Raw genomic sequence first — 12,898 nt, 5'->3', positions numbered from 1 at the left:
CATGTGTCTTAGTTTGTTGGCTTCTCTCCTGAAAGTCTTTCCTGAAAGATTCAGCATGCACAGTTAAAAAAGGTTTGTATGTACTTCACCCAAGAATTTCTTAATGTGATTGTTAATGCTGTCCATAATAGGAGTGTGGGGTTTATCGACCTAGCTCCTCAAAAGCAGGTGGCATATTACATTCCTTAAAAAGCCCCACATTACACAAACTTGTGTGTTTTGGAAGCGACCATTAGTTTCTCTGCAGAAACTCAACCCCCTGGCCTCTTGCCTTCCACAAGCAAGAACATAAACAGAGACACACACTTGTACTCATACACAGAGACTACATCCAACAATAGATGTATACACCTTCTTGCTGAAGTGTAGTCATCCTGACTACATCCTGGGTGTAGTCAGGACCTGGGAAGACATCTGAAGATGTTTGGAAAGGAAATGTACAGCAGATATTGGTCTGCTTAAGAACATCTCTCAAGGCCAATGGTAGCAAGGTAGGATATCAATCAACACTGGACCCCAGAATTACAAAATTATTCCTAAAGTTTCAGTGTATCACAGTATCGATCAGATCCATCCAGTGAGTTTGTGTTCACTAAGTGCTTTAAGGGTGAATTGAGTAAGCAGGGGGTCTAGGAACTGTGGAACATGTTCAAAGCTTTTTTAAAACTCACAGCACTATTTGGATGAAGCACTTCATAGGGCCAAGAGCATCATCAGCAGAATGGCTTAATAGATCTAACAATGGCAATGCTGGCTAAAGAGCTCCATACAAAATAGGAGTGTGGCCATTTACTGGAGAGGAGGAGAAATTTCTGCCCTAAATTACAGGTTGTGGGGAGAGCCCAGAAGGGAACTACTGCACTGCAGACCAGGCCAGGAGTACCCGTGAGGAGAAAGGGAAGCCATTGGAGAGCTGATCACAGGTACATGGTGTAGACAAACAGAAGAGTGGAAAAAGAAAGATCTTAACCACACATAAGTACTCTTCTTCAGCTCTTCAAAAAGCAAATTAAGAAAGCAAGTGGGCTCTGCCCCAACGGCTCCCTAGTGGAAGGAGATGCCACCTCTCATCTAGGAGGGACCACACAACTAAGACAAGACAGAGAATACCACTGGTAACAGAGGGGTTAACTGCTCCTCCTGCAGCCTAGCAGGAGCTGAGCTGGCCCAGCATCCTTCCCTGTCCCTTTAATCGTATCTGATACAGATGCGAGGCTGGGGAGGGGAGTTGGGTAGGGAACAAAGAAGCCATTTAAAAAAAAAAAAAAAAAAAAGACAAGAAAACGACCCCCGCTCCATGGCAGACGCCAAAACTATTGCACAAAGGCACCATTTCAGGGCTGAAATTTCACCGCACCAACGTGATTAAAGGATTCCATGGAGGGTGGGGGGAGAAGGCTGAAGGCCACAGTGCTGCAAATTAACCTTTTCTTGGTTAAGATGGCCTGGACCAGGAAGCACTTGTGTTCCTCACAGTCAACCCCCTCCTCACACCTGCAAGGATGGCCTGGTGCTTTTACAGGGAGCAGTGAGAGAATGACATTCATGGCGGGTTACATGAGCTGAGTTCCCAGGCAGGTGGATGTAAACTCCCTTTGGGACGTGGATGCTCCTCTGCAGGCACTGACCACACATACAGCATGGAGAACACAGGCTTTATGAGCATAAGCCTTAACATGAACTGGCTGGAAAGGTTTCTCCTGGAGCAATGTGAGGAGGAAACAGCTGAAACGACACTTACCTTCCCTCTTCTTTTTAAAAAACCCAAAAATCCCAAGGACACTTTTTAGTAATTGAGAAAGACTCAATGTGTTCTACCCAAGAGCTCAGATCTTTCTTGTGAAGAATCTCAGAGCAGACAGAAAATCACAGAATTGCCACTGTTGTAAAAGACCTCTAAGATCACCGTGTCCAACCATCGGTCCAGAACACACAACACCTTCTCACTAAAGTATGTCCTGAACTGCCTCATCTACACTTTTTTTTTTTTTAATACCTACAGGGATGGTGACTCCAACACCTCCCTGAACATCCTGTTCCAGTGCCTACCTAGTATTTCAGTAAAGAAAATTCTTCTGAATATCTGGTCTAAACCTCTCCTGGTGTAACTTCAGGTCATTTCCTCTAGTCCCAAATCAGGAAAACAAACCCCAGTAGTGGTTGGCCTTGGAAGGCTGCAATGTATCTCCCCAACTCTTCTTGATTTGTGCAAGGGGCTACAATTTTTCTGCTCCCTGCACTTCAGAGGTAAGACTGCAGGAGACTTAAGGAGACAAATCACCAATCTTTCACCACACTACAGACTAAAGGAACTCTTTTAAGTTTTAACTGCTGTTGTACCACTGTGAGCTCCACAGGAGGACATAGAGCCCAAATGGCTGGAGAGCACCCCTGCCCTCAGGACCATCAGTTCCACTGCCTGTCAGGGAACAGCTGTACAAGGAGGAAGAAGAAGCAACAACCCAAGGCTGCTGAGCTGGTGGGACTGTGAGTGGCGACTGGGCTTCCGGCTGGGGCAGTGCCACTGAAAGGGGATCCCCACCTCTGATAAGCAGCAGGAGCAGGGAAACAATAGGTGATTTGATGAGAGCTGCTCTATGATACTCCTGAGAAGCCCTACAGCCAGCCCTGGCCAGAGAGGAAATTGGGGGTTTCCACAGCAACCTGCTGAGGGCACAAAGGCCCAACTGTCTAGGGGGAAGCAATGGAGGTGTCTCAGCACTCCTGTTTTAAGAAGGGAGAGGGGTGGAGGACTGGAATCTTTCTGAAGTATCTGCTAGAGCATTTTTGTACAGCAGGCGTTTAACTGGCTACCAGTCCTACAGCTGGGGAGGAGTGCTGCTGGGGGAGGATGAAGCAGTTATTGCAGTCTTCAGCAATATGGTCTTTACAGGTGAAAAAAGGCCACAAGAAAAGCAGGGCACTTAGCTCCCTAATCTTATTAATACAGTTCATGATGCAAAAAGAATAATGAATAATGACCAAGCTGGTAGAGGGAAGAAAGTCTTCTCTTGTACGTGTCAGACTCAGATAAAAGAGAAGGTGGAAGGAGAAAACAAGCAAGCACACAAACCCACATTCAGCTTAAAATGGGGAGACTTATAATTTATTTACACAAATATAAACAAAAATAGAAACATCTCTGGTGAAGGAAAGAAGCCAAATGACTTCTGGAGGCTGATCAGTCTGTGATAATTAACTCATCCACACCCCAGTCTTCATAGCTCCCATCTGGCAGGTAACGACGGATGATTATGGGGATCTTGCGTGCTCTGAAGAGAAGACAGAGAGGTGAACAGAAATGCCAGAGCCCTCACTGAACTGTTTCAGCAGGCGATGGGAATTGAGGTGCTTAGAGGCTTCAGTACGGCCCCTATATGTAACTGAGAGATCACAGAACCATCACAGAACAGTTTGGACTGGAAGGGACCTTAAATATCACCTAGTTCCAATCCCCCTGTGTGGGCAGGGACACCTCCCACCAGACCAGGTTGTTCCAAGACCCATCCAACCTGGCCTTGAACAACTGGCCTTGAGATTTGTGTGGCAACAGCAATTTGGTATTATATAGCAGGGGGAAGTCCCAACAACCTTCTCTCTTACTCGTAGGAGCAAAGAGCTGAGCACCATTAGACTCGAAACCAAAGACCTCCAGGTCAGCTCTGTTGATAGATGCTGCAGGAATTGAGCCCTGTGATCTGAACCCAGTATTTTTTATTGTTAAATACTTTTTATCAGTGGGTCTGAACCCACTGCTTTTTATCCCCACAGAGGAAAAAAACAATTAAGAATCAAGGGACTTGAACAAATAATAATGTTTTGTTTGTTGGAAGACTTCTCCCCACAAGACACTAGAACAGTGGCACAATTTTGAGAACCTTTGCTAAATTCTGGAATTCAGAGTGTTTTGCACCCTGAAAACACCAGTTACTTTTTAAGATGAATAGGAAATCGGGACTATTCAGGAACCTGGTATAGCTGAGAGGGAGCACAGCATCTGCTAGCAGTGCTTCCAATTGGAAAGCAAGAAAACACTGAACAGAATTCAAGTTAATGGAAGGAGATTTAAGTCAGCAGAATGTAATCAGACAGTCTGGAATCTAAACAGGGCATCAGGTTTCAACTGTATTAGACTTGAAAAGTAATACAACTTCTTTAATGATCACATTCAGGGCTGTAGTTTTTTCCAGTAGAGAAGTAGCTCCCTAATGCCAACAATTACAAATGAATTTTGGCTCAGAACAGGATGCCACTATACTCTGCCACACCCTGACTTACTTTCTAGAGCTCGTGCTCAGACAGTGACCAGGAGGAACTCAGACTGAGCTTGGAAATCTGACAGGAACCTGACCTAGGGAGCTTTTGGCAGCAATAAAGGGAGCTGTAATAAAGTCTGCAAGAGTGGCTGCAATGCACCAATAAACTGGGGGAGGTGAGGGGCAATTAATTTCAAGAATGGGCACTTAAACAGTGATGGAGTTCAGCTGCTCTGCTTGAAGGATACCTGCATGTGACCCAGGTCATAGACCATGCAGACAAACTGTGAGCAAGCAGGGAGCTCCAGTGTGGGAAGCTGGGCCTGTGAGTTGTCATCCAGATGCTGCCTCTGCTAAGTCAGAGATTTATCTTTCTGTAAGCAGAGGATGTGTCTCCCCACAACCACAACAGGCCAAGCATGGAAGGCTATGGGAAAAGAATATCCTTAAACAGGTCTCCTGGCCCTTATTTTTTTCATTTCATTTGAATGCAGGTGTAATTCAAGACAGCTACTTCGTATCAGCCCCACTCAGGGAATTAAACTGACTGCAGAAAGATGAGGACCTTGGGTTCTCATCACGGAAATAAAGAACACTTGGACTCCCAGGTTAAGGAGGTCAGAGCAATTCTAATCATCAGTACTTTGCATGAGCCACTCGGATGGGAGAGAACAGCTATGAAGAGGTACCAAGGTGAAAAGGGAGGAGCAGCTGCAGAGGTCACTGTTCTTGAGGGAAGACAAGGCTGTCTTGGAGTAAGATGCTGAATCCTGGGATAAGGAGAGGTCTGCTGACTTTATGGAAATCAACATGTTCATGGCTAAAGTCTAGGACTTACTTGAGTTCTTTCATGGCAATGAGCAAGGGGTCGGTCTCTCCTTCCAACTCCACCATGACAGGGGCACACATCCTGGGACAGAACAACAGTCACTTGAGAGAGCACCCTGAGAGGGAAGAGACACAGCTAAACCTGTGCTAACCTACACCACCCAGACAACAGACTGCGTGACAGGAGTGTGGGACACCACCTCAGCAAACCTGATTTGCTCTGTTATGCACTTTGCAAAGAAATTTCCCCCAAAGTGGTTATGGACTGAGAGCTTTTACTTGAATGTTCTTGCACCATCCCTCAGACTCTGCTGACAAGCAGAGCAAGGGCTGGTCAGATCTACACTCTTTTAGTCAACCCCTGCTTTAATTAAATGTGAGAAAAAGAGAGATTCTAAAATAAAAGCAATAAAGAGGGTGGGCACACCATAAAATGAGATGAGTTCTATAACTCCAGCATATATCTTACGTTCCAATTTGCTTACACCTTCCAGGTTCTGGTTGGGGGAAAGCAAGGAGCTGGATTTATGATGCACTCTACCTCTAGGAAGGAAAAAAATTAAGCATTTTGCAGAGGGTTGTGACAGCAGAGCAAACATGGGTGACAGTATCTGCCCATTAGACAGCAGCAGCAAAGAAAATTCACATCATGCATAGCTAAGGCCACTGGGGGCTGCTGCTGGCCCGGGTTCAGCACTGAAGGCAGAAGATGTAGGTGAAGCAGAACCAGGCACCAGAGTACAATGGGTTATGGACCTGGCACCAGCCCATCTCATCTGCCCTGCTTTTCTGGCCCTCCACGAATTGAAAGACTGTGCACAAAACAGCTTCACAGAGTGAAGGCTGTGCAAAGAACAGCTTGGCAAAGCAGTGATGAAAGATCTCATCACCAGCTATGAGCTTCCAAACCCTGTAGAGGAGAGGCATCATTTTGAGGGTGGATATAACCAAGGTGAAGCTCAGAAATGCACTTTCAGACAGACCTTGCCATAGCCTCATGATCTTGCTCATAAGGCATCCTTCCAAAAAAGCATCAAAAAAGATTTGTGTTATTAAAAGAAGTCTAGAGAGGTAAATGGATAAAGTTGAAACCTGCCAGGAGCACTTAAGATAGGCTTTAGATGGTATTACCATAAATACCATATAAATACCATGGCATTACCATAAACGAGGCCCCACTACTCCAAATCTTTAAAAAAAAAAAAAGAAACACCTTACAGCTTGCCACAATGCAATTGCACTTAAACCAGGTTTCAGGTTGGTCACTCCATTCCAAATTCTTACAGTCCTGTGGTACCAGCTGAAGACATTCTGGAGCATTCCTCTCTCCTTTCAACACTGCCTTTTGCAAACCAGTTCTGAGCTTTCCAGCCCACATTGGTTCCCTTATGAAAGGCAGAAACCAGCATCAGCTTGTCACATCTGCCTCCCCCCATTCTGCCTGTGAGCTAGGAAGGTGAATTTGCAGCTGCTGAATGCCCTTCCTCTACAGGCATAAACAGCACAATCTCTGCCAGGGAGTGATATCAAGGCTTTATAAGCCACTGAGAGCTCCACAGCCCTGTCCTTCAGTGTTGACCAAGTTGGTGATCTACAAACTCAGCAACTGGGTAAGGGATTACATGAGATCCAGAAGTTTTTAAGGAAGGAGGAAACCAGCTTTCACTGGGAAGGGAGGAAAAGCTGTGACGACGCTCGGGATACAGAGCTAAATACTCACGCAATCTGGAGGGCACGAGTGCCCAGGACTCTGGCCCGCTCATATTTGGTCATGTAGGGGGTGGTGATCCGCTTCTGGTTGGCCTGCTGCCGCTCTCCCGAGGGGAGGATCTCCACGTTCTCCTGTCCCTCCTGGGGGAAAGCAGACCAGTGCTCCAGCTCGGCTGTGCCCACCTCCAGCCAGGCCCCGCGGTGCTGGCAGAGCCCCCGAGGCCTCCCCAGCCCCAGCGACCGCCTAGCCAGGCCGCCACTATGCTTTGCGGTACCACCAGAGCCTGCCCGGGACGGCAGGCGAGACGATCCGCGGAGCACCCACCTCCTCAGCGTTCTCCAGGTCCTCCAGGCCTTCATCCTCCTCCACATCATCGAAGTCGTCCCCGTCAAAGCTGCGGGAGGAATACGCAGGTCGCACACGGGTCGGGCCTGCCCCGCCGCGGGCTCCTCCCGAACCCACCCGGCGCCCCGGAGCGCAATGTGCTGCCGCCTTCCCCCCCCTTCCCACTCCCGGCTCTCACTTGTCCTCGTTGTCGGACATGTTGCCTCCTCCTCGCCTTCTTGCCGGGCGGAAGTAGCGACCGCTTCCGGGTTCTCGCCGTACCGTACACGGAAGTGCCGGGGCTGTGCCGTTGCCAAGGCGACGCACCGCCGCACTTTCCCCCCCTGCCCTTCCCCCTTCGTCCTCCTCTCCGTTCCCTCTCGGTGCGACCCTCGATGCTATGGAGATGTCGGAGCGACGCCGCGTGACTTCAGCGCCCTCGGCGGCCCGTCCGGTCCGGTACAGCGCAGGGACCCGGGAGCTGCTGAGAGGTAAACGGCGGAGCGAGGCCCGGTCATCGGGCCTGGCGCTGGTGGAGCCGTCCCGGTTTGAGGCTTCTGAAGCTGTATCTTCTTTGGGTGGGAGCTGGGAGAGGGAGAATCGGTCCGGGGCGGGTTCCCCAGTCCCTACCCTCTGCCGAAGGGATGGAGTGGAGACCCCTCGGGCTGCCCTGTCAATCACAGAATCGTTTGGGTTGGAAAAGACCTTGACCTTTGATCATCGCGTCCAACCCTTGATCATCGCCTTTGATCATCGCGTCCAACCCTTAACCCAGCAGTGCCAATTTCACTTCTAAACCGTGTCCCTGAGCACCCCATCTACACGGCTTTTAAATACCTCCAGGGATGTTGACTCCACTACCCCCCTGGGCAGCCTCTTCCAGGGCCTGACAACCCTTTCAGTGAAGAAATTGTTCCTAATATTGAATCTAAACCTCCCCTGGCACAACTTGAGGCCATTTCCTATCACTTCTTACTCAGCAGAAGAGACTGACCCCCACCACAACCACAACCTCAGGTAGTTGTAGAGAGTGATAAGATCTCCCCTCAGCCTCCTTTTCTCCAGGCAAAACAACGACAGCTCCCTTAGACACTCCTCCTTAGACTTGTGCTCTCCATTGCCCTTCTCTGGGCTCGCTCCAGCAGCTCAATGTCCTTCTTGTAGTGAAGGGCCCAAAACTGAACACAGTACTTGAGGTGTGGCCTCGCCAATGAGGGTGTTGATCACTCCTACCCTGGTCCTGCTGGCTACAATATTATTGATACAGTCCAGGGTGCTGTTGGTCTTCTTGGGCACACTCCTGGCTCATATTTACCCACACGTTGTGTTTTTCAGTGATGATGGAGGAGTCCAAGCTGCCGTGTTTCCAGAGGCGATACCTGATGGACTGCGTGGAACGTGAGTGATGGCCCTCCTGATCTTCCACCCGTGGCTGCTCTGTGGTGGGTCTGTGCTTTTGCTGATGCCCCCCGTGGGGCGGGGGTGTTTGCCCACAGCCTGCTTGGATGGGCAAGTGCTTTGAAACAGCAGCACGGCTGCTGCTGACACCTGGGGACATACGTTATGATGTACGTGTCCCCCAGGGTTATCTAGGGAACAAGATGCAATGGCATGACTTGGACTACAGTCTGTCTCATGTCAGCATGTACCAACAACCATGGTTTGCAAACAACCATGTTTGCTCATGGTACTACAGTGAATCCATAGGGAGATCTGCTGGTGGTCTCTTGGCACCATCCATCCTGGCTCCTCTCATCCTGACTTATAATTATTTTTGGATTTTTCACAAGGGGGAGATACCCTGCCTCTACAGTGCCACCCCACATCCAGCAAAGAGCCAGCTTCTGCAGTGCCTGCCTTCTCCCCAGATGTCTGTCAACGCTGTAAACTTCCAGCTAGACCCCATCTCCGACCTGCCAAGGTCTGCCAGGCAGGAGATGCCTACGCCAGGGAGAAATTCAAGCCACGGGCAGGGCGTAAGTCAGCAAACACCATGAATAGATAAATGAAGCTGCCTGGTCCTGCTCTTCCCCTTTCATCTATCCCCAGCCTGCAATCTCAGTAGTGGCGGGGAGTACCTAAATTCATAGAATCATAGAATGGTGTGGGCTGGAAGGGACCTTGAAGCTCACCTAATTCCAACCCTCTTGCAATGAGCAGGAACACCTCTCACTAGATCAGGTTGCTCAATCCAACCTGGCCTTGAACACTTCCAGGGAGGGGGCAGCCACAGCTTCCCTGGGCAATCTGTGCCAGTGTCTCACCACCCTCACAGGAAAGATTTTTTTCCTAATGTCCAACCTGAATCTCCCCTCTTCAAGTTTTAAACAATTTCCCTTTGACCTCTCGCTATACAGCTGTGCAAAAAGCCCTACCCCAGCTTTCTTGTAGGCCCCCTTCAGATATTGGAAAGCCATTATTATAAGGTCACCTCAGAGCCTCCTTTTCTTCAGGCTGAACAACCCCAACTTCCTCAGTCTGTCTTCACAGGGAGCTGTGCCAGCCCACTGATCATTTTTGTGGCTCTCTTCTGGACACACTCAAGGATCTCTATGTCCTTCTTATACTGGGGACTCCAGAACTGGACACAGTACTCCAGGTGGGGTCTCACAAGAGCACAGTAGAAGTGGAGAATCACCTCCCTAGACCAGCTTCCTGTGCTTCTTTTGGTACAGCCCAGGACATGGCTTTCTGGGCTGCGAGCACACATTGACAATTTTTGTTAAGCTTCTGGTCCAGCATCACCAAAGTCCTTCTCCTCAGGGCTGTCTGCAGTCCTTTCCCCTCCCAACCTGTATTTATGCATGGGAATGCCTTGACCCAGCTGCAGAACCTTGCACTTGGCCTTGCTGAACTTTATGCAGTTTGCACGAGCCCGCTTCCCAAGCCTGCCAAGGTCCCTCGGGATGACGTCCCTCTTCCTTGCTCTTCATGCTTTCTTCTTCAAAGATGCTTTAAAAAGTCCTTGTGTAAGGAGGGAGCACTATGCAGTTCTCCAGCCTAAAAAACACAGGTTAAGCCTCTGATGTCAGTGTGTTGGGCTATTGCCACGGGTACCCCAGTGTGGTGCTTATGCAGCTCAGCCTGGGGATGGGCTGTTGTTAACATAATGCTTCCTCTGGCATCGTTAGCAGGGGGAGGCGTGGCCAGGCTCCTCCCCAAGGAGACAGGCTGATAATAGCTTTTTTCCACTTTGCATTCACAGGGGATCTGGAAAAGGAGAAGCAAAGGCTCCAAAACATCTTAGCAACAGGAAAGGATGTGGTGGAGGACAAGGTGAAGCAGACACTGGTCCGAAAAAAGGAAGAGGAGATAGCTGAGCCTGACCGGTTTGAAGAACGTGCGTAGCTGAGCCTGACCGGTTTGAAGAACGTGCGTCTTCCCGTTCCCCGGGGGAAGGCAGGCAGGGTGCCAGGGAGGCCACCTCCCTCCCCGGGCTGGGGTCACAGGTTGTGTTGTTGGCAACCTGAAGCTCTGAAGTTGTTAAGGGAGGCACAAAGCCCAGTTTCCAAGAGAGGATTTGCTGCTGTGTTGCTGTGATCCAGCCAGCCTCGCAGAGCTTATTCCACAGAGGTTTGCTGGCAGAATCAAGCTCCCTGAGCTGCCCAAGCAAAGTGAGCTCTGCTGGCATGGGAATTCCCTGGGGATGTGCAGGGTGACCTGGGCAGGAAGCCCAGGTACTGCAGGTCCTTTTTCCAGCCAGCATAACTAAACATAGACTAGGATGCTCGCCACCTTGACGATGCTCGTTTGGGCTCTGTTTTCTTTCATTCCAAGATGACTGGCAAATTTTAAATGTTGAGCAGAATTTTAAACTCTGATGGACTTTGGCCTCCAGAGAATTCTGGAATGGCAGAAACCTGCCTAGCACCTCTCTGTGCTTGAATCTTTAAGGAGAGTGTGTGTGTGTGTGTGTGTGTGTGTGTACCCCAGTCAGCCTTTTGCTAGCCAGGGCAGCACAAAGATGAACCACGCTAGAATAATATGTACAGAACAGGTGCTGTGGGCCCTGGTGCAGGGACACATACATGCTTTGTGTCCCTTAAAACTTGTCACAAGCAGAGTGTTGTCCTTGACACATCTGAAATAGCTGTGTACTTTGTACTGTGGCAGCATTTGGACCAGCTGGCTGCAGGTCCGTGCTGTACAGCTGCTTCTAACCTTCTGTGCTGGGAGTGGGCCTGGTTGCTGTCACTGTGTGATTCATGTCAACCAGTGAAACTCATGGGCTTTAAGCAGGTTCTGCCTCCATCCACAGACTGCTTAAATTGCCAACAAGCAACAGACAGTAGTCTGTATAAAGAACACTAGAAAGTTACCATTCTTACAAGATAGGGACCTGTGAGTAGATGGGCAGGGGGGACATTTCCCATTGCAGAAGGGACTAGTGAGGTATTTTGATGGCATGTGCAAGATGAATGTCACACGAGATATCACCCTTCCCCAGGCAGAGCTAAGAAACTGGGGATTCAGATTTAGATAGAAACACGTTTTCTTGCCTTTTTTCAATGAACCCTCTTCCTACAGTGGTTTTTTTGATTTTTGTTTTTTTTTATCCGTCAGTGGTGAATGAAATTCAGGAGAGGAGGGAGTTCCTGGCAGAGATGGAAGCTCTAGGACAGGGCAAGAAGTATCGAAGTATTGTCCTCACTGAAATCTCACAGGTACCTGAGCATCCTGGTGACACCGATTGTACACTGCACAGGGAGAATCCCTAGTGTCAGAAACCTGACAGCAGAGTCTCCTCCAACACCTGAACTGGGAAGGAGGCAGAGAACTGAGTGTTTCCCTTCATGGCATGGGGTGGGTGTGATTTTGGGGGACATGGCATAGAGGTTTTCGGCCTTTCTTTCCATCTCAATCTGTACTTGGGGTTGGCAAAAGAAGAAAACAAACAAAAATTTGCCTGCATTCCTGCTGCTCAGCTTTTCCCCTTTGTACTTTGCAGAAAATACGTGAAATGGAGATCATTGACAAGAAGAGAAGTGAGGAAATGAAAGAGATCATGACAAAAGATTTCCCTGATGGGAACAAATCTGATCCCCATGACTAGGCCACAGGAGAAAAGAGAAATGAAATTTCTTTCCAGCTCTTTTCTCAGGGGCTGGTCTGTGCTTTCGCCTGCAGAGGGGGCAGCACCACCTGTTGCCTGAAGCCAGAAGGCAGGAGCAATTTGTATACAGCTGGCAGCAGCAAAGAAGCTGTTGTAAAATCCTGCCCACACACCAGATCCCTTCTTCCTCGACGACGTTAAAGAGAGGAAAACACGCAGCAGCAGCTACCGAAGCATGAGGAAGCAGAACCTCCTTTTGCATGTGCAGTGCCTCGGAGTAGCAGCAGTCCACCAATAAAAATGTCACTCCTTTCCATCCAGCCAGGCGTGGAGGTTTCTCATGGCAAGTACGGTGCATTGCAACCCACACCTGTGACCTGCTTCTGTCCCCAGGACTCTGGGAACGGCCGTGCTGGCAGACGGTGGGGAGGAAGATGAGGAAGATGGAGCTGCCTTGCACAAACACCAGACCCTGGCACTGCTGCAGGTCAGTGTGAGCCCATGCATCAGCAAACTCTTGGGTGGCAGCTGGACTACTGGGCAGGCACTCAGGAATGCAGCTGCCCTGAGGCAAGGGAAAGGGGATTTCAGTTCAGTGCATGCTGCTCTTTGCCCCCCATTTTTTTTTTTTTTTTTTTTTTAATGTTCCTGAAAGCATGGTATGCAGGATAGCCATCAGCTTCCCAGAGGCTGGAAATGGCTGTTCCCTCACCTCCTGCATGACCC

General features: G+C 49.3%; 2 protein-coding genes across 3 annotated transcripts; one reads left to right on the top strand and one right to left on the bottom strand.

Moving 5' to 3' along the window:
- Positions 1-3,078: 3,078 nt before the first annotated feature.
- On the bottom strand, positions 3,079-7,446 carry POLR2F (RNA polymerase II, I and III subunit F). The gene is made up of 5 exons (XM_071730631.1): positions 7,319-7,446; positions 7,120-7,189; positions 6,805-6,935; positions 5,095-5,166; positions 3,079-3,272 (listed from the first exon to the last, which is right to left on the bottom strand). The coding sequence occupies exons 1-5, from the start codon at positions 7,336-7,338 to the stop codon at positions 3,182-3,184; spliced, it is 384 nt and encodes a 127-aa protein (XP_071586732.1). The 5' UTR covers positions 7,339-7,446; the 3' UTR covers positions 3,079-3,181.
- On the top strand, positions 7,413-12,492 carry C1H22orf23 (chromosome 1 C22orf23 homolog). Of its 2 annotated transcripts, XM_071730606.1 has the most exons (6): positions 7,413-7,610; positions 8,455-8,517; positions 8,910-9,095; positions 10,325-10,459; positions 11,683-11,783; positions 12,068-12,492. In XM_071730606.1, exons 1-6 carry the CDS (start codon positions 7,520-7,522, stop codon positions 12,170-12,172), a joined length of 681 nt encoding a protein of 226 aa, XP_071586707.1. In that variant the 5' UTR covers positions 7,413-7,519; the 3' UTR covers positions 12,173-12,492. The 2 variants fall into 2 exon arrangements, with proteins under 2 accessions (XP_071586707.1, XP_071586718.1); XM_071730617.1 differs by lacking the exons at positions 11,683-11,783; positions 12,068-12,492 and adding an exon at positions 9,610-9,718 and having other exon boundaries at positions 10,325-10,451.
- The last annotated feature ends 406 nt before the right edge of the window (positions 12,493-12,898 follow it).

The sequence above is a fragment of the Heliangelus exortis genome, chromosome 1 (assembly GCF_036169615.1).
Source record: "Heliangelus exortis chromosome 1, bHelExo1.hap1, whole genome shotgun sequence".
Lineage (NCBI taxonomy): Eukaryota > Metazoa > Chordata > Aves > Apodiformes > Trochilidae > Heliangelus > Heliangelus exortis.
Note: the sequence above shows the minus strand (reverse complement) of the source record. Positions and strands in the feature narration are given on the sequence as shown.

Excerpts from the sequence above, each read along its gene's own strand:
- C1H22orf23 (XM_071730606.1), top strand. The coding sequence starts at position 7,520 with ATGGAGATGTCGGAGCGACGCCGCGTGACTTCAGCGCCCTCGGCGGCC. Across the intron at positions 9,096-10,324 it reads ATTCAAGCCACGGGCAGGGC|GGGATCTGGAAAAGGAGAAG; the intron begins GTAAGTCAGCAA and ends TTGCATTCACAG. Across the intron at positions 10,460-11,682 it reads GCCTGACCGGTTTGAAGAAC|TGGTGAATGAAATTCAGGAG; the intron begins GTGCGTAGCTGA and ends TTTATCCGTCAG.
- POLR2F (XM_071730631.1), bottom strand. The coding sequence starts at position 7,338 with ATGTCCGACAACGAGGACAA. Across the intron at positions 6,936-7,119 it reads ACCTGGAGAACGCTGAGGAG|GAGGGACAGGAGAACGTGGA; the intron begins GTGGGTGCTCCG and ends GCTTTCCCCCAG. Across the intron at positions 3,273-5,094 it reads ATTGCCATGAAAGAACTCAA|AGCACGCAAGATCCCCATAA; the intron begins GTAAGTCCTAGA and ends TCTTCTCTTCAG.